This window comes from Herpailurus yagouaroundi, unplaced genomic scaffold (genome assembly GCF_014898765.1).
Source record: "Herpailurus yagouaroundi ecotype Mexico unplaced genomic scaffold, PumYag 217, whole genome shotgun sequence".
NCBI lineage: Eukaryota > Metazoa > Chordata > Mammalia > Carnivora > Felidae > Herpailurus > Herpailurus yagouaroundi.
In genome coordinates, this window is record NW_024412448.1 from 5,156,626 (window position 1) to 5,176,970 (window position 20,345).

Here is a 20,345-nt window from a genome sequence, read left to right on the forward strand (position 1 = left end):
CCACCCGGGTGTCCCAAAGCTTTTCCATTTTTAACTAGGAAAAGCTCCCCCTACCACCACCCAGGAAAGAAAAGACCCAGCAAAAGCCAACAAAAGAGAACACGATTCAGATCAGGAAAGCATTTCCCTGGCCAAGTGCGGTCCGAAGGGCCTCGAGAGCCTTACCTGCTGCTCGAAGAGCAGTGTGTTCAAGGCCTGTCGGCACGGCAGGATCATCATGGGGAAGCCCACGGCCACCGACATCATGAAGCCCACGCGCATCATCTCCGTCACCAGGTTGGAGGGAAAGTGCATCAGCACGTTGCCCGCGGTGGCCTCGGTGAAGCTCACGTAGCCGAAGAAGCCCACCTGTGGAAGGACAACAGCGGAGGGCGGGCGGTGGGGCCGTGCTCCCCCCCCCCCGAGGCAGCCCCCGGCCCCTGCACCAGCCGCTCCGGCAGGCCCATGGGCCCCGCCGGACCCTGGCTTGCAAACTGCCTCCCCCCCGCCCCACGACCGGAAGGCTCAATTCTGCCGAGGCTCCGGGAGCTTCCCGCAGGGACAGCAGGCACCGGGGAAGCGGAGCCGCCCCAGCGGAAGGAAGCCTCCGGACGCCCCGCAGGCCCCGCACGGCAGCCGGTCTTCATCTGGTGCAAAACCCAAACCCGGGAGCCGTGGGGCACACCGTGCTCGCCCGAGGACGGACACCGCGTGGACGACAATCTGTGTGGACCATCTGCAGAAACCGACACGACGCAGAGGCCGCGAGGCTCGGGGAGACAAGCTGGGATCTCGGCACAGCGATGATTTTGTGTGCGATGCAAAAACCAGAACAAATGGGAACACTAAGAAGTGTGGAAAAAAATCTACCAAAACGTCAACTGTAACGGCACCTGGGGGCTGGAAGCGGAGGTTATTTTCTTCCTCCGCGATCTCACGCTTTCTAGTTTCTGTTAACAGACACGCCCCCTTCCACAGCTGATTGGCAAAGGTCTCGGAGAAGTCGAAGGAGCCTCCCAGCCAGTGCAACCTGGGAACGGTCCGTGCCCAAACGCCCCCCGGAGCAGGAGCGACGGCAGCGCCGCCCAGGGCACAGCGGCCTTGCGGGTGACCGTGGAGCCGAGCTGAGGGGGTCTGTCCCGTGGCCACCGGGCACTGGGTGGGAAAGGAACCAAGGGCAAGCCTGGTGGCGGGTGGGCGGGACGGGGGGATGGGGGGGAAGGGGCCGAGAGCCAAGTCCGTTCCTGACGTGGGAGACGGGAGAGGGCGCAAAAGGGCTCCTACCGTGACATAGAAGGTGGTGACCACGTTGAGGGAGGAGGCGAATATAGAGCTCATGGTTTTCACCGACGGCTCGTCCAGGCTGTCGTAGGTGGGCAGAACCTGGCTGTATAAACGCAAGCCACTTCAACAAGCAGATTCCAGAGAGACACGCCCCGTGGCTCCCTAGTTCCCAGGTCCGAGGTCGAGTCTCCAGCACCTTCCAACCACACCCGCCACCACAGTAAGTCGGGGCCACGGCTGACCACGGTTTGGACAGCAGACTGCAGCCACTTGCACCTGGAGCGCCCCCCCACCGCCAACGAGCTCTCTGTAAACATTTCACAAGTGCCACAGGACGAAAGGCCATCTGTCCCGCTGGAGCAGGAGTGTGGCCCCTGTGCGGAGTGCTGGGCTGCGCTGGAGAGCACGCGCCCGCAGGGGAAGCAGGAAGCGGTTCAGGGCACTGCCGTCAAAAGAACAGAAAGTTAAACAAACATAAGCGGGGCCGGGCCGCCTGCCCTCGCCTCAGTGCCGGTGACCGGAGCCGGTCCAAGGGCCAGGAGAGCAGAGCTGCTGGGTGTGAGGGGGACTCGTCCGGGCTCCGTGCAAACAGAGTCACTGAGGGAAGCAGGTGGGGAGAGGCGGGGGGGGGGGGGGGCTGGGGCGGGCGGGGGTGGCCCCCGGCCGGGGGGGCGGCGGGGGGGGGGGGGGGGGGGGGGGTGTCCAGACAAGGCGGCAGGGATGGAACTGTCCTGGGGGTGAATGACGGAGAGGCGGCCACCCTCCATCCCATGCACTGTGGCGTAAGGATGGGGGCAAGGGGGCCACGGCCAGCGGTCACGAATGCAGGATGCCAGCTGGCAGGGGTGCGTCGGGACACAGAAGATCGTCGTCAATGAATGGACAAGCAGAACGGTCAGTGGAGCCAACCCCCCAAACCACCTTCAAGAAAGCGAGAGGAGGGGCGCCTGGGTGGCGCAGTCGGTTGAGCGTCTGACTTCAGCCGGGTCACGATCTCGCGGTCCGTGAGTTCGAGCCCTGCGTCGGGCTCTGGGCTGATGGCTCAGAGCCTGGAGCCTGTTTCCGATTCTGTGTCTCCCTCTCTCTCTGCCCCTCCCCTGTTCATGCTCTGTCTCTCTCTGTCCCAAAAATAAATAAACGTTGAAAAAAAAAAATTCTTTAAAAAAAAAATAAAAAAGAAAGCGAGAGGAAACGTCACCGAAAAGCCAGCGGAAACCAGCGGGAAGGCCCGGCTGGAGTGCACTGTCCCGTCAGGGCACCCACGGTGGGCAGGGGCACGCTGTACAGCCGCCTTCCCCTCCGCCCGGCTGCACGTGCCGTGCAGCCCACCCACATGGCAGAGGACACGCGGGGGTCAGCACACAAACGTCTCGGCGCCGAGCAGCTCCCGGGCCGGGGCAGGGTCCCCACGGGCGAGTGCCGACTCGGGGGAGCGGGGTCAGACCCCCGGACAGGGACCTCCCTTCCGCGGCCCCCGGCACACACCAGGAGCTGCAGGGACTGTGCGGAGGGGCTTGTGCCCGGCACGTGGGCACGAGCAGGTGTGGGAAGGCCAAGACGGTGGCCCCCTCTGATCCCGCCTGTGCCCCAGAAGCCCCTGGCAGTGGGAGCCACAGACACCCACGGCGCCCCACCTCGGCCCTCCACAGAGCACCGAGACCACCCGCCCCGCCAAGCGGCCTCCACAGGCACCGGGCCTCTCTGTGCTCAGTGTTCTCTCGGCTGCTTCTCCGGGCCCCGGAGCCTAGTGGTGCTGCACCAAGTACTCATTACTATGAAGTAAGACCAGAAAGGGCCAGACAGCAAGGGCCAAGCACAGACCTGGTCCCTCCCTGCAATAAGGAGACCAGTCACACAGGAAGGGCCTGGTGGTCCCCTAGCGGTCACCTGGCAATGGCGGGCAGGGGCCCCCGTCCTGCACGCGCTCTGGTGCACAGACGCAGTGAGAGGGGAGAGCTCTATCTCTGCCCTTGGCAGATGCGCGTGTTATTAAGGATGGGGACGTCGGCAGATTGGTCACGCCGAGCTCTAAAAGCGCCATGGACCCCCCCGCCCCCCAACAGCCGCTCACTGCGGAGAATGTGGGCGTATCTACAGGCCGCCGCCCTCTGCAAGCAGCAGAACAAGATGGGGGCCCACAACCCTTCGAGAACCTATAATCTGACCTAAGAACCAAACCCAAAGGATGTGCACTGGCTGCTACGTGGCCATCACCAAAAAGCCCAACCACGGGTTTATTTTTTAAAAAGCAAACTCACAGACAAAAAGGACAACCGGTAACTAGGTACGCGGTAGGAGAACGTAACTTCTGTCACCGATTATAATGGGGACATTAAACAGCAAGAGTGGAGCACGTTCTGGTGGGAAACCGAGCTGCCAAGAGAGACAGCAAGCGGGAAGTGACGATTTGGATCCCGCATGTGGGTGTAAACACAGCAGCACGAGCAAATTTATCTGCCACGTTAGTTTACGATTGGCACAATACATGCCCAGCGGAGCTACGGGGGGGTGGGGGGGGGGGGCTGCTCCGCCCGCCCCCCGCCCCCGCCCCCCCACCCGTGCACTGATGGTCTTTTCCCGTCCGTGCCGGATTTACGCCTCTCTTTTGAGCGGGTTACCGTTCCGACCGGGCATGAATCACTGGCTCTTGTCATCCGGGGAGGACGGTAATGCTGCTGGAATTCTGGAAATCGCCTGATCTGCATTCACAGAGCCCCGCGTGCCAGAGAGAAAGCACGCTCGCGCACGCGCACACCCCTCCGAAGGCGCCCCGGCGGCAGTCGGAAGTCAATGTTTGTGCAATTTCCTTTTAAATATTCTCACACGAACAGCTCAGTTTTGGCAAAATGCTTGGGACTGTGTGAATCAGATGGTTTTGGGCTGTTCTGTGTTGCCCACAGCCAACTCTTCGGGGAGGGGGGTGGCGAACTGGGCACTGTCCCCAGTGCTGCCAGCAGCACGTCTCAGGAATGAAGTCGAGTTCCCTCTCGATAAAAATACACACAGCTCTCTCCCTCGACTTGGAGGGGGGACAAGTCACAGCGAAACGAGGCATTACAAGCTGGTGGCCCGCGTCACCGATTACAGAGAGCAGACGACGCCCACTTCCTGCATCGGACCCCCGCCCCACGAAACACGCTGGCGCCTGGGGCCCCTTGGGAGCGGACGGCACTTACGACTGGCAGGCGAAGGACATGCCGAAAATGGGGATACAGCGGAAGACGCCCTCCCAGCGCACGTAGCTGACCCGCTGCAGCCACTGCCCGCCGAACAGGCCGTGCTTGAGGGAGGACAGCACGATCTGCACGAGGACAAGAAGGGAGGGCTCAGGACACACGGACGACCGGGACGGGCCCCGGGACCCCCGGGGCCTCGGCCACGTGCTCCCCTGCAGCAAGAGCTGACACTGCCGGCCGGGGCCCGGGGTCCCCAGTCCGCTGCCCTCCGCTGCGCCACGGGCTGGACACACGCAGCCACCAGGAGCTCTCACTGCAGGACCCTCCTGGGCCTCCGGGCGGCTGCCTGTACTACTGGGGACTCGGCACAGGCAGGACACGGCGAGGCCCAGATGGTCCCCACAAACTGGGCAGGTCCCTCCTTTTTTTTTGTTTTTTGTTTTTTGTTTTTTGTTTTTAAAGTAAGTCCTACACCCAACACGGGGCTCGAACTCACAACCCGGAGATCGAGAGCCGCACGTTCCACCAACTGAGGCAGCGAGTGCCACCCCCGACCCAGACAAACCTGGGGCTCCTGGGTGGCTCAGTCAAGTGTTTGACTCTTGATTTCGGCTCAGGTCGTGGTCTCAGGGGTTCGTGAGTTTGAACCCCATATTGGGCTCTGTGCTGACAGCACGGAACCTGCTTGAGATTCTTTCTCTTTCCCTCTCTGTCCCTCCCCTGCTCGTTCTTTCTCTCTCTCAAATAAACAAATTTTAAAAAAGAATAAAAGACGAACCCATAGAGGACAGGGCTGTCTGGAGAGCAGGGGCGACCATCACTGCACTGGCCCTCACAACTGGGGGTGCTGGCCGCACCCCCCCCCCCTCAGCGCTCGGAGTCCTGAGGAAAACCCACTGTAGTATTTCCGCCCCGTTCACTCAGGAGTGGGCGCTTCTGACCTTCGCTGTGAACGGGCAGGTCCGGGGCTCGGCTCCAGGGGCCTCCGGGCACTCATAGGAAAGGAGCATTCTAGGCGTGAGCTCCACACCAGACCCCCCAGAGCTGGCCGGCTGTACACGTTCATCGAGAAAACAACTTGCCCCCTCGTGACTAAACACTGGCGCCAAGACTCCCGATCCCAAGCTACACAGAAAATGTCTTTCCGTAAAACGAGGAGCATCCACACTTTGTCTCCTGGGGAGTCGGCCGTGCCCCCCGCCCTGGAAGACTCCCCTCCCCCGCCGTCGACGGCCCCCGAGGCCAGGCGGCCCGTGTGCCCCACCGGGGCTCACGAGGATAACTCTAACACCTCCCGGCTGCCAACCACGTTCCCGTCGTCCCCAGAAGGCAGCGGGGGGCCAGCCCGGAGCCTCGGGCGGCCTCCACTCACCACGAACATGAACACGGTGTAGAAGATGAGGGCCATGGCGCTGAAGGACTGGATGGAGGCCATCATGTTCCTCTGCAGGCTGAGTGGGAGCACGATGCACAGGGACACCGCAAAGAGCAGGAACACGCGGAAGGTGCCGGTCACCTGGGGGGAGCCGAGCATGCCGGGAAGGCCTCGCCCCGGGGGACCCCCAGCGTTACGAACCTGCGAGCCTGGAACCAACCCTGGCCCATCCCACCTGCCCTCCCGTCCGCACGGGGCTGAGCAGTGGCCCCACGGGGGCGCCACGCGGAACCGCCACAGGAGCGGGCACGGACCCTCCAGGGTACCGGGCCCGGGCGTGTCTTACCTGAAACCCGAACAGCCGAGCAAAGAAGTTGGACCCCAAGTCTCCAATCACAACGTAGAAGGCCATGCAGGTCCCCAGCATCAGCCCGATCATGCTGCGGAGAACGCGGTGGGGTTGAGAGGGCACCATCCTAGCAGGAGGCCAGGGGTCGAGTCCCGGGAGTCCCCGCCGATCACGGCTGGCCGGCGACCGCCCGGAGCCGGGCCCCATGGGAGACGCGGTGCCCAGCATTCACCGGTCTGCAGGGCTGGGGGGCGCAGTGCGCTCTATCCCACGTGACGAACACTGAGCAACTAAACTTCTCTCCCCACGGGGGGCTGCACACACTTTCCGGAGCTACCAAAACGCCCCGCGATGCTACTCAAGTTAAAAGAACAATCGACTACTTCCAAAGAGAGTTGTTCTTCTGCGTTCACGATTCCCTGATTTAGAAGTCTAAAAGGGCAATTTCCCGGCAATTTTTTCTTCTCGCAAAACTTCACTCCAAAGGGAGAAAGATAGGACATTTCCAATCTGATGCCGCCTGGAGGCGACAGCGTGCGGGGCTGGGGGCGCAGGGGCTTCGGGAGGGGTGCCGAGGAAGGGGACCCAGCTAAGCGAGCACCGCTGTGCTCTGTGTTCCGAGCTGTCCGGTCCCGAGGCTTAAGTAAGACTTTCACCCTCGACTCTAATCATTTTAAGAGAACACTAACTTGAACTCTCAACTCATTAGTAAGCGACACCTCAGAACAGGGTAGCCTTCTAAACCAATGCACGTCTGAGGCACGTGGCTCACGCAGCAGCCGTCCCCTGGCTTCTCAGCGCGGGCGACGGAGGGCAGCGGGCGTCAGGTCGGCGAGGCCGCTCCACCTACCTGGTCTCCACAAGCATCTTCCCTGCTTTCCCGTAGGCGTGCAGCGCTAGGGCGGAAACAGAGAGTCAGCTCCCGGCCAAGAACACGAAAAGCGCGCCACCAAAAACGCCTCTAAAAACGAGGTGAGGACGGCCACGTGACAAGGACCCACGGTCTGGAGTTTCACGGGTGTGAGGAGAGCGTGCTAGGATTTTGGGTCCGTGCTGCTTCCGGTCTACCATCGAGGACAGCACAGGAAAAAGAACAAAGCAAAGGAAAGACACAGGCAGTTGACTTTTCTCATTCAAAACAAAACAAAACAAAACAAAGGAAAGGAAAGCTGTCCCTGCAAAGTGGCAGTCTCCCACACGCAGCCCTGAAGGAGGCCGGCCCGGACCCGAGGCTTCAGGTGCACACGGGCGGGGGAAGGGCGGGGACAGGGCGGACAGTGCCAGGCGACCTCGCTTCCCCGTCACCCCAGAGCGCCGGTTCTCCAGGCTCACGCCAAAGGGACCTGGTTCAGGGCTCTTATGTTCACTCTCTGCGATTTCAGGAGAAAACTCTGAGAATCCTTTCTGGTGGGGCACTCTGGGTGGGAGGGGACAAGAGGTCTCAGACCTGCCCCTTTTCAGGACGGTGAACAGCGTGTCCCACGGTGGAGGGGAGTTGCCTGTCCTTCCTTCTTGGCAACAGAATGGCTTTGAGCAGATGAGAGGTTGAGAGCTGGCTCCACAAGGCCCTTCCCAGGACTGAACAGCGGTCCGGGAACCCCGCATCCCCCGCCGTCCAGGCAAGTCCGCATCCCCCAGGGGCAACCGGAGAGGGGACGTGAGCGCACAGCCCAGCTTCCTGCTCCGAGGGACTCGGAGAGCAGGAAACATGAGGCCAGCTGGTGTCAATGAGTCCAAACAACACTCGTCACTTTTAAATGACTTCGGAAGAGGCACAGGGCTGCCAAGAGCAAGAGAGCTTGGCACAGGCGACTCGGGCTACGACGAGCGGGCCTCCCTGGTTTGTCTGACTCCCCGCCGGAGACTCAAGGCCAAGTTGAGGCCTTCACGAACGAAGGACTCCAGACGGCAGCCAGCAGCTGAAGGTCTGCTGTCACCAAAGGGAGGTGCTCCAAGGCCCCCAAGGACGGCCGGCAGGCAGCACAGCCCTGGACGTGACCCGGAACTCAGTGCCCCGCAGAGGTGGCCCCGTTCCTGGCCCTCCCAGTCCTTCTCCTTCGGCACAAGGAGGTGGAATGTCCACAGCATACTCCAAATGCTCAGAGCAGCTGCCAGAAAAAATTCCAGGATGCGCCCGCAGCCTGGACAGCAAGAAAATGGAAGGTACTCTAGGAAGCAGAGGAGCATGGTGGGAGGTGACCCTCTTCACCCAGACACTCAGAATGACATCCTGACCGGGCCATCCCAGTTCCCGGCCTCCCCACTCACTCCTTTCTTTACCTACCCCGCCCCTACTTCAAGTGCAGATCTCTCAGCAACCTCCAACCCGGAGTCTCAAACAGAAATGCCCAGCAGCCCCCAAGCCCCAGCCTCCCGCCTGGCACGGTGCTTGGAAGGGCAGAGGGGGCCCGGGACTGCCCCTCAAGGGTGGAACCACAGCACCAGACCGGCCCCATTGGGCTGGCAGGCGTCCGCAAGAGGGTTTCTGAGCAAGCCCCATCTGGTCTGGGTGTGGACCAGAGCTAAGCCAGGCCGTCCCCTCCCCGCCCCCGCCGGTGATGGGCACTCTGCAGCTAACAGGCCGGGCCTCATGGGGACAAGCAGTAGGCGTGGCCCCGTACCAGCCTAACCGGTGCACTCGTGCGGAGCTAGGACTGGTGCCGGGAGGCTCTCCCAGTCCTTCCCTGGGAGACAGGGTGGCGGCTCCTCCTGGGGGCCACTGCTCGGCCCAAGGCCCTGAGGCTGCCACGGACACAGAGCTCTCAGACCACCGGGCTCAGTGCGGGAGCCGGGCCGCACTCCCGCTCTCTCCGCCAGCTGTCCAAAGCCTCCTCCGGACCACCGCCCAGCATCAGCAGGGCAGAGGAGGTGATGCGCACCAAACTGTGCCGTTCAAGACAGGACGGCGACCGCAACCCGGCCATCCCCAGAGCCGGGCCTCGGACTGCATTTGATTCCCCAGTGCCACCTGCACAGAGGACAATAAAACATGTGTTGCATAAATGAGGCTGTAGAGACCCCTGGGCATCAGAAGGCTTGGCTTTATAGCCCTCGTGCCCAAGCCACGTACCCACACGTGTGGGTCACACATCTGAAGACAGGCAGGGAGAAAACTGGCTGGACAGGCCCCCTGCAGGCCCCGCCCCGGGCCCCGGAGCGGGCAGCAGGCTGACCAGGCCCCCGGGAGGTCAGATGACGAGACCACGGACACAGCACCAAAGCATCTGGTGCTCACAACTGAGAGCTCGGAAGCACCGGCCACACTCCACAGGTCCGGGTAGGGGCTCAGGGTGGCCTCACGGGGGCTGAGGCCACTGGAGGAGGCAGACTGGCCCACAGGTCTGTCTTCTGAAGGCAAGGTTTACAAAAGTCTACGTGAAGCAGGCTACACAGGGCGAGGAAGCAGGAGGTAAGAAATGGATGAGATTCGCCAACACGGCCCGTGAGCAGCCAGCGCCACAAACACACGGAAGTAACAACAGCAAAAACCGCCCGGCGCTCTATTTCCCGACCAGCCGAGCTCCCTGTCCAGCAGCCACCTGTACACGGGTCACATGGAGGGGGCAGCACGTGACCACCGCGGGGGATCACCACACTGCAAAACCATCGTAGACTCACGTCTGGGCGAGGCAGACATACCCGTGAAAACGGCCCGTACGCGCGCACCCCCCCCCCAACAGCCGTGGAGCGTTAGTGCCTCAAATGGCCTATTTGTTTGAGCTTCGCCCCCGCCCCAGCCCTGCAAGGTCTCCAGGTCTGGCTGAAGGCCATCTGTCCACGTCCCTGTCCCCCACGGCTGCCCGACGCCCACGGACCCAGCGGACGATGCACGCCAGGGCCAGGAGGTCTGCTGACAGACACGGTCCGTCCTGACCCCGTGGCACCGGCGGGGCGCCTCCTCGAGGGCCACCCTCTCCAGCCGTGGTACAAGCTCTCACGGTCTCTTCCCAGAGGCGGAGGATGGAGAGAAAGACCCTTCAGTAGGTCTCCGCCCAGGTGTGGGTCCGAGAGACACTCTTCTCCTGTCGAGGACTCCTCTCTGAGTGGCGGGGTCTCTGTTTCTGGGAGACGGGGCCAGGCCCGAGGCTGGACACCAGGCGGCCGAGGCCGCAGGCGGGAGCTCACCCAACTGAGCTACTTTGCTGAACAAAAGACACCACCCACAACCGAAGACCAGTGGTGGTTTGGGGCCTCTTCTGCTTCTAGCAGTGGAGCTGCAGTTGCCCCAAGCACGTAGAGGGGGGGCCCAGGCAGCCACGTAGACGGGAGCCCACTGTCCGATTCCCTTTCGGCCTCTCATGTGCCACCACATCGGTTTGCCTTCTCGGGGACTTTCTAAGAATAATCAGACGGACCGCTGTCAAACCCGCGGCCTTCCCGGGCCTAGGGTCACACGTCCTCTTTCAGGGCACAACCAAGCACCTCGTGGGCCGTCTTCTCGGGAAACCCCACCGTATGGAGACCCTCAGAGAGGAGAGAGGGGACCCCGAGGCCAGGGCCCTACAGGCAGGGGAAGGGGTGCCCCGGAGCACAATTCATCCCGGCGCGGTCCATTCACTTGTCACTATCACTTTCTCAGGTGGCTCCGACGACGACGACGGCCTGAGAGCACAGCTCTCTTCGGGGAGGAGAGAAGGAGGCGCCCCTTCGGCTCTGAGGTCAGAGCGGATGCTGGCAGCTTGACGCCGACGCAAAGCCAACGAACTGGAAGGAAACCCGAGGTGGAGCCGCCAAAAGCCCACGCGCAGACCCTGCAGATGCTTTTATTTCGTTTGGCCCCCTGGAATCTGCACGCCACTTCCTCTCGCCACCTCCTCTCGGCCGCGGCGCCCCGGCCACACGCTGGCGGGAGGTGGGGGAGGCCGGGAAGGGGCTCTGGTCCGGAGCCCAGGGACTCTGCCCAGCTCTGAGATCCCCCACACCAGACATCCGCGGTGCAGAATCCACACCAGCCCGAGGACGCTGGGAAAGTAAGGGGCCCGCCCTAGGACCTAAGTGGCCTAGGAAACAGTCCAAACCAAAAGGAAGCAGAAAGCACAGCGTCCTCGCCCTCGCCCTCAATCCAAGGAAGACAGAATTAAAGGACACAAAATTACAACCATGAGCATCGGGGAAACAGCACCGCTAGGGAGACAGGTGACGGGCCCGCCACCGGCCCAAGCCCATGACCGTCTCCCCCATGGCATCCACGGCGCGGAAGCACAGCAGACCCCGGGCCTGAGGACCGCGGGTCCCGCCGGAGTCCGGAAGGGAGACTCCCCACGGGTATTTGCACAAGTCGGGGACAGCGGAACAAGGGTCCCCTCGATGGTAACGCATGTGTTTCCGTTAACGGTTTTTGAAAACCGAGTTACGCTTTACGATAAGGAAAAGAAATGCCGTTCAAGGAAGTCCGGAAGCATAAAGTGGACGAAAAGCAAACGAACGAGGGAGAAAGGGCCCGGCGCCAGAGCGCGTGCAGCCTGCCTAAGAGGGGGCTTCGGGCTGGGGCCACCGCGCCAGGGGCCAGCGCTCTCACCCAGGCCGGCGTACGTCCTCCGCTTGCTCAGGCTGGCGGACTTCACCAGGAACATGCAGGACTGGTGTGTCATCCAAGAGCAGAAAACCAAGAGCAGGGCCCCCAGGACAATGCCACACTGGAGGGTTGGGAGAAAAAGAGACAAAATAAAGCCAGCCGGTACTGTGGCCTCACGCGCCTGGCTCCCGAGAGCCCTCCCCGCCTCCCTCCGCTCTTGCTGATCCAAGACCCCGGCTCTGCCTCGCTTCTCTATCCACGGGTGACAATTCCTAGCGCTGACAGAGACCGATTCCCCACGTGTGGCGGCTACATGCGTTGTGGCCCTGAAAGAGTGCCACGGACACCACTTCCTCGGTGGCCTCTCCGAGTCTTAATGAATAGCCAGGTGCCGCCAACGAGCGGCGCCCCCAGTTCTCCGCGTGCACCCCGCAGTTCGCCACCTTCTAGCCACTTACATCGGCAGCTATGAGTGGTGACCACATTCCAGAAGGAAGAGATTAAAAATGACATTGACACCTTTCTTACGAGTTCCAGAGACACCATCTGACCCACCGATCACAACCCCCACTATTTTCCCGGGAGAAATGCACACATACACGTTCACTCCAAAACCTGCATGTACGGAAGATTTATCCATAATCGAAAGCTGAAGAAACAGCTCAAGGGCAGGGACTAGGAAACCTTGGGGAGCGTCTAAAGGGCTAGAGCATTTTTAGAAATAAACACAAGGTCAAACGCCTGGATGGCTCAGTCAGTGGGCATCCAACTCTTGATTTTGGCTCAGGTCACGATCCCAGGGTCATGAGATTGAGCCTCAAGTCCGGTTCCACACTAGGTGTGGGGCTTGCTCAAGATTCTCTCTCTCTCTCTCTCTCTCTCTCTCTCCCCCCTGTCTGTCCCTCTCCCCCACTCGTGGTAATAAAAAAAAAATTTAAGCAACTGAAATAAACACAGGGTCTCGGGACTGGGTTTTCAGGTTGAGTTGAGAACAGGGGAAACAACCCGGAGGTTGGTGCCCCTACAGAGCAGACCAGTAGAGAACCTCTGTGACTGTATTTCTGTTTTATCCAGTCGTCTTTCCTCTCTGACTTCCGGGTCCCCCGTGTCAGGTGAGGTACCAGGGGTCCCTGTTACAAGTCAGGAGCCCTGTAGAGAGAGCCCTCTTTCTTTCGTACAAGTGCCTGAATGCTGCAACGAGCAGACTTTTGTAAAATTTTCTATTAGTTCCTAACATCAACGGTGACTGGGTTCCTGGGGGCTACACCCAGCCTCGGACTTTTGTTAGAATTTTTGGGTGACTCACTTAGATGTCGTTTCCTTCTCACTCCCTTTTTTCCTCCGTGTAATCTAAGCGTATTACCCATATTTGCAGGAAAAAAAAATAAAACAAAAAAATAAAAGCTGAAGAAACAAGTGTCCTACTGGTGTCGACCAGAGACGAACATACAACATATCCTACAAATCAGCGATTCTACCCGAAGATAAACACCCCAGAGAAATGCACACGTGCCAGCAAAGCCCGCGCACACGTGCCCACAGAGCTCCAGATGCAGGGAAGGGAACAAATTGTAGCATATCTGTATAACAGACATTAAAATGCACGGGTAGGTAGGTAGATAGACATTAAAACACGCGTAGCAGGGGGGGCTCAGCCAGTTGAGCGTCCGACTTCAGCTCAGGTCATGAGCTCACAGCTCGTGAGTTCGAGCCCCGCGTCAGGCTCTGTGCCGACAGCTCGGAGCCTGGAGCCTGCTCCGGATTCTGCGTCTCCCTCTCTCTCAGCCCCTGCCCTGCTCGTGCTTTGTCTCTCTCAAAAAATTCAATTAAAAAAAAATTTTTTTTAATTTAAAATGCACATAGCAGGATGATTCTGTGTCCATAACGTCAACACAGAGGCACCACCCACGGACGGCCCTAGAGGTGAGAGGGTGGGCCGCCAGTGGAGGGGACAGTGTTGGCAAGGCTGTGTTCCTTGACTCGGGAGCTAGTTACCCGTGTGCGCTCACTTTCTCACAACCCGGCACGAGGACACCTAAGAGGGTGTTTCTTTGTATGTATGTCTTGCTTCGGCAAAATGTCCATTTTTGCTTAAAGGACCCGAGTTACTACAACCAGACAAACAAAAAAAGCCCCAGACCTACTTTTTTTAAATGGCATGGCTATCGGACACTAAGCACACACATCCCCAAAGTGCCCACTGGCCTCCTGCTGCGCTCCAGCCGAGGGCTGCCCACGGAGGGGATGCCATGGCCAGACGAGAGTGGCTGTCCCAACCCCACCAGGCCCTCAGGACGGGGGAACCACTTGCGGTTCTGTGCGTGCACGTGGGCCTCCGCCACTCAGCTGTGAGCTCCCCCTGGGCCAGTGAGTCTGGCCCACGTTTAAATGCTCTGACAGGGCCTCGTGCCCACCCCACAGCCGACTCGGGGATGGCTGAGTCACCTGGGTCCAAACACGTGCCTCGCCAGAGCCCTGCCACGGTGGCACCTCACCGACCGATTTCAAGGATGGCAGCCGGGACTTGCAGGCACGCAACCACACGTGTCCCGGGAGGCCGGGCCATGCCAGGCAAGTCACAGTGCACGCTGGGATCTGCAGCGCTTACACACAGATGGGCGCCGTGGGCTCTGGAGCAGCAGGTGCAGCGTGGCCTGTCACCTCGGCAGGCAGGGCCCCTGTCCTCCCGCCCACGTGTCTGTCAACAGATCAGTAACCCACATGGGAGCTCTAAAGGAATGCAGACTGGTAGGCCCTGGGTGGGGGACCAAGAATCTCCAGGGGCACCTGGTTGGCTGGCTCAGTCGGTAGAATGTGTACTCTTGATCTTGGAGGCGTGAGTACGAGCCCCGGGTTGGGGCTAGAGTTGACTTTAAAAATAAATAGATTGGGGCGCCTGGGTGGCGCAGTCGGTTAAGCGTCCGACTTCGGCTCAGGTCGTGATCTCGCGGTCCATGAGTTCGAGCCCCGCGTCGGGCTCTGGGCTGACCGCTCAGAGCCTGGAGCCTGTTTCGGATTCTGTGTCTCCCTCTCTCTGACCCTCCCCCGTTCACGCTCTGTCTCTCTCTGTCTCAAAAATATAAATAAAGGTTAAAAAAAATTTTTTTAATAAAAATAAAAATAAATAGATAAAGGGACACCTGGGTGGCTCAGGTCATGATCTCGCGGTACATGGGTCCGAGCCCCGCATCAGGCTCCACAGGGACAGTGCAAAGCCTGCTTGGGATCCTCTCCCTCCCTCTCCCTCTGCCCCTCCCTCACTCGTTCTCTCTCTCTCTCTCTCTCAAGATAAATAAATAAACATTAAAAAAAAAATTAAATGCAGATTCAGGGGTGCCTGGCTGGCTCCAGTCAGTAGAGCATGTGACTCTTAATCTCAGGGTCGTGAGTTCAAGCCCCATGTTGGGGGTGGAGCCTACTTAAAATAAAAAAATTTTAGGGGCACCTGGGTGGCTCAGTCGGTTAAGCGTCTGACTTCGGCTCAGGTCATGACCTCAACGGTTCGTGGGTTCGAGCCCCGCGTCGGGCTCTGTGCTGACGGCTCGGAGCCCGGAGCCGGTTTCAGATTCTGTGTCTCCCTCTCTCTCTGCCCCTCCCCCGCTTGTGTTGTGTCTCTGTCTCCCAAAAATAAATAAACGCTCTTTTAAAATTAAAAAAAAAAAAAATCTCCAGATTAAAAACATAAATGTGCTATTTTTATCCAAAAGATGCTCAGTATGAAAAATGCAAAGTGTCTGTTTCTCCAGAATCAAACTACTGATGCCCACTTTCAGTTCCAAAACTTCGTTTTATTTTCATTTTTCTACCCATTCGGTTTCATCACGCAAGACTGGTATGTGTGGCCTTGCGGGCCACCTGCCCTCTCCTTCCTTTTCCCCTCCCCCCAGGAAGCAGCTCTCTCCAGCGGGCAGGGAGGCCCGCAACTCCATCCACCGGGCACTGAAGCTGAGAAGTTCATTTTTAGGGAAGAAGTTGCCCAATTGACAATTTCACCAACGTTCCTCTTCCAAAGTCCCAAACACCTATTTTTTGTGCGTTATTTTAAACAGAAGCCAAATGAATCCACATCTCAAAAATGGTGACTTTTTTCCATCCGGTCGTTGATGCCCGACACCTATTTTTAAATAGATTTCCGACTTTTTTCAACCGAGGTAAGATTTACATATGGTGACACCCACAATCTAGCAAATTCTGTAACGACCTTGGAACCAACACCCCAATCTAGTACCAGGACCGAAGGACTTGACTTGTGCCCCCCCCCCCACCCCCCCACGCCCCCATTACAAATGGAGTCGGGTCAGGGTTTTTAAAAATAATAATAAAGAGGGGGCGCCTGCCTGGCTCAGTTGATCTCAGGGTCCTGAGTTCGAGCCCCAGCACCCAATCTCTTGGGTGCAGAGATTACAAATAAAATCCGTAAAAAAAAAAAAGTTATAGTCCTAAAGAGGAATAACACCGAATCCTGTGGCCACTCCCCACCTGGGAAACATCACTCCGCTTTGCCGCGCTCTGCACCGGGGTCTCAAGCGTTTAACCGGGAACTCTCCGGCCGAGGCCGAAACTCCGCTACCGCGCGCCTTTTACGGAGGGAATCCTCTGGGGCTTCTCCCGCACATCCACCCGGCCCTGGCTCCCCGCGCCCAGCCAACAGCGGACCCTGGGCCGGGTGAGCCCGCGGCGTCCTGCTGGACTCACCTGTTTGAAGCAGAAAGGCATGGTGAGCACACTGACCCCTACTATGCTGTTCACTATGTTGGTGATCAGCCCCCAGTTGGAGGCGGCGGCCGCCGTCATAGCGCGGTGTCTAGGGCCCGGGAGCCCCGGTCCCAGGCGCTGGACGACCGCAGGATGCGAGACCCTGAGGGGAACGGGCGGCTGCCTGGAGGCGGCGGCCTCACGGGAAGGCGGCAGGGACAGTCAACCTCCAGACCTCGCCAGGCTTTCCGGCTGCCTCATGGCATCGCCCCCCTCCCCCACTAGCTCTCGCTGGCCGCCTCCGGGTCCCCGCGCCCACAGGCGGAAGAGTAGTTAGGGACCAGCCAGGGACACCTCAGCCCGACTTCACGGCCGCCTCTGCGAGAACACTTCCGCCTTCCGCAGCCTCCTCTGCCCGGAAGTGACGGCAGGAGGCGGGCTCTGAGGGGCGAGCACCAATGAAAGGCGGACCTGGAAGGGTAGGCGGTGTCTTGCGGGGCTGGCGTGAAGGAAGAATCGACGTGGCCTGGTGGGGCGGGCCTCGGCTGATCGTGAGCCAATGAGAAGCAGGTGCGGGCTTCCGGGGCGGGGCCTGGGACCTGCGGTCGGCGGGTTGCAGGCGGGGCCTGCCGTGTTCTGGGTGAGGGTCCGCATCCGTCCCGAGCTTCGGGCCGCTTTTCCCGCGGATCCGGTTTCTTGAGCCTCGCCTTGCAGGGGCTGGAGGACAAGGTCAGTGGCGGTCAAGAGAGAAAGGGCAGCGCGGCGCCTTTCGGGGAAGAGCGGGGCTTGGGGGGTTCAGTTTCAGCGATTACACTTTGGGACCGATTTCGGGGCGTGTGCTGAGTACCCTGGCCGCGGGGACCGGGGCTTAAGTGTTGGAGCTGAACACCGAACCAGTGTGGAGGAGCTAGCACCTCCGTTTTACGAGTGACACGCGGAGGCACAGAGAGGTTTGGTGGGCGCACAGCTGGTAGGAGAGGGCGTGGGGATCTGCTTCCTGGGCCGGCGCCCTTTAGCACTACACGCAGATCAGTGCAAAGAGAGAAGCTAACATTGTAAAAGGAGCAGAGGAAATACTGTGAGAGGATAAGAGAGGTAGAGACCAATAGGACCCCTGAAATCTAGGCGGGCTTCAAGAAGGAGGTAGCTTCTAGGCCTGGCCTTGAGGGACAAACAGGAATGGAAGACTAAGGGAGAGAATGGAGAGAGGCCCTGAGACATCTGTGAATTCCTGGCACCTGGCGACGCTCACTATGTGTCTGCTGACTGGATGCATAGAGGCAGGAGGGCTGGGAAGGACCTTCTCAAGAGGAAGCAAGTAAATCCAAGCAAACTGGAACTGTGCACAGGAAGAGTTGCCAGCTGCTGGGGGAGGATACAAGGCAACCGCGTTTGTGGACACACCAAGGACCTTCTGTCCTAGAGCAGAAGCTGATTCTTCAGCTGCACGCAGGGCAGCCACTAGATAAGGCTCTCCCCCCGCCCCACCCCACGAGAGAGGTTCCCAGACACGAGAGGAAGAAGAGGGAATACCAGGTAAAGAGTACTTAAATTCAAAGCCAAAACAGGAAATGCCATTTATTTCCCTTTATAGAAATCATACATACATTCTATAACCTTTTTATTACCTACGTAATTTTTGTGAGATGTTAGCATGCAAGATAGGATATGAAACTCAAATGTGTTTTTCACAGAGCATAAGAAATACTCATGACCCCACCGTTCGGCTTCAAGACAGAATACTAACTTAGAGACTCCCTTTGGCCCCTCCACATGTCTACCTTCCTGTCCACTTCCCAGATGTGGACACAGCTTTTCGGGATCATCACTATCCAGATTTTATCATTTCATTACTTTTCCTTTTTTTCAATGGGCTTCATGCCAGGCGCAGAGCCCGACACAGGACTTGAACTCACCACCTTGAGATCAAGATCTGAGCTGAGGGGCGCCTGGGTGGCTCAGTTGGTTAAGCGTCTGACTTTGGCTCAGGCCATGATCTCACGGTTCCTGGGTTCGAGCCCCACATCGGGCTCTGTGCTGACAGCTCAGAGCCTGCAGCCTGCTTCAGATTTTGTGTCTCCCTCTCTCTCTCTCTCTCTCTCTCTCTCTGCCCCTCCCCTGCTTGTGCTCTGTCTCTCTGTCAAAAATAAACATTAAAAAAAAAAAAAGACCTGAGCTGAGATCAAGAGTTAGATGCTTACCCTACTGAGCCACCCAGGCACCCCCGCATTACTTTCCTTTAAAGGTTTACCACATATGGATATATCCCTAAACGATTACTGGGAAGTTTACTATTTGTCTCTTAATACTCATTTTTTCTGTCTCCCAAATTTCGCCAGCACATACGGCTGCCGAGGATAAAGAACGCACTTCCCAGCCTCCCTTGTGTCTGGTGACGCTTCATCCTACTGCTTGTAACATAGAGGTCATGGGCGGAAGCCGGCTCGGGCCATGCGGACCGTGGCAGGAGTGGAACAGCCAGCTGCAAGGAGCCTGGATCCCTGGACAACATGAGATTGCAGAGCCATCATCCCAGCCCCTGACTGCCTCCTCCACACTGCTCCACGGAGTGCAGACAAACCTCCCGTTTAAGCCATTGCTACTTTGGACTCCATTGCATGAAGCCCAAGTTGTAGCCTAACTAATTCAGCAGCGTGTGGGGGTAGAGCATTTGGGCCTCTTTGATGTTTCTACTTGTGGACTCACGTGTGTATTCTTCTGTAACTTCCCTTTTGACTCAACCGCTGGCAAGATTCACCATCATACTGCTGCTCTGAATCATTCCTTCTTGCTGCTCTCTGGAAGTCTACTGTTCAGATAGCCCAGAATACATGTGTTTATGCTCCTGCTGAGGGCACCTGACTTGTTTCCAGTTATTTGCCATCATAAACAGTGATACAGTGACAGTATTGTCTCTTTCCTCTGTTAGAGTTTCTCTAGAGCAGGAACCTACGAGGGGAATTGTAGATTCAAGAGTATGCGAGCCTTCGATGTTCCTAGATGTGGCCGAACTGCTTATACTGTACTTCAAAGTACTTATAAGAGTTCTTGCGAGTTTACGTCGGAGGCTGGAAAACTTTCCTGCAAAGAGTCAGATAGCAAATGATGTGTTCTGCTTTGCAAGCCATGTGGACTCTATCCCAGCCATTCAGTTCTGCTGTCGTAGCTCAAAAGCAGCGCTAGACAATACGTAAACAGAGGAGCGTGTCTGTGTTCCAATAAAGTTTTATTTACAAAAATATTGGCCGGCCCAATTTGGCCTGAGGGCCATACATTGCGCTCCCCTGCTCTGAATTGTCACCATCACTTGGTATCATCAATGTGGTCAATCTGGTGACCAAAATGAAATCTTCCTGTGGTTTTATTTTTTTTTATTTTATTTATTTTTTCAACGTTTATTTATTTTGGGGACAGAGAGAGACAGAGCATGAACGGGGGAGGGGCGGAGAGAGAGGGAGACACAGAATCGGAAACAGGCTCCAGGCTCCGAGCCATCAGCCCAGAGCCCGACGCGGGGCTCGAACTCACGGACCGCGAGATCACGAGATCCCGCGAGATCGCGAGATCGTGACCTGGCTGAAGTCGGACGCTTAACCGACTGCGCCACCCAGGCGCCCCCTTCCTGTGGTTTTAATTTGTTCTCCTTACTTGTAGGTCCACCACCTACTCGTATTTTTTATTGTCCACTCATATTTCTTCTGTGGAATGCCTGGTCCTTTTGACCCATCCTTCTAATTAGCTTATGAATTTTGAGAAGTTCTTTCTATGTGCTTGATGACTAACCCCATGTCCCTCATACTGGGCCTGTCTAATGTCTCCTCATTGTATTAGTTCTCCATTGCTGTTGTAGCAAATCACTGTAAACCTATCAGTTTACCCAACACAAATCCCTTATCTTACGGTTCTGTAGATCAGAAGTCCAGTATGGGTCTCAGCAACTGAAGTCAGGGCCTGGGCAGGCCACCCCCTTTC

At 58.2% G+C, this 20,345-nt stretch overlaps 1 protein-coding gene and 1 long non-coding RNA gene across 5 annotated transcripts in view; one reads left to right on the forward strand and one right to left on the reverse strand.

Annotated features, from left to right (window-relative positions):
- The window catches only part of SLC38A10 (solute carrier family 38 member 10), a 45,604-nt gene extending 28,827 nt beyond the window's left edge, over window positions 1–16,777 (reverse strand). For 2 of the 4 annotated variants that reach the window (XM_040456646.1, XM_040456648.1), the window contains exons 1-8: window positions 16,374–16,777; window positions 11,682–11,799; window positions 7,014–7,059; window positions 6,161–6,254; window positions 5,812–5,955; window positions 4,440–4,564; window positions 1,264–1,366; window positions 166–348 (exon numbers count right to left, since the gene is read on the reverse strand). In XM_040456646.1, the coding sequence (XP_040312580.1) occupies window positions 166–348; window positions 1,264–1,366; window positions 4,440–4,564; window positions 5,812–5,955; window positions 6,161–6,254; window positions 7,014–7,059; window positions 11,682–11,799; window positions 16,374–16,472 (912 nt within the window). In that variant the 5' untranslated portion in view covers window positions 16,473–16,777. The remainder of the gene's footprint in view (window positions 1–165; window positions 349–1,263; window positions 1,367–4,439; window positions 4,565–5,811; window positions 5,956–6,160; window positions 6,255–7,013; window positions 7,060–11,681; window positions 11,800–16,373) is intronic. The other 2 variants (XM_040456647.1, XM_040456645.1) reach the window with 1 other exon arrangement.
- A 192-nt stretch (window positions 16,778–16,969) lies between these two features.
- On the forward strand, window positions 16,970–19,612 carry LOC121018043 (uncharacterized). The gene is made up of 2 exons (XR_005785001.1): window positions 16,970–17,102; window positions 18,713–19,612. It is a non-coding gene; the product is annotated as an uncharacterized LOC121018043 (long non-coding RNA).
- Window positions 19,613–20,345: the final 733 nt, after the last annotated feature.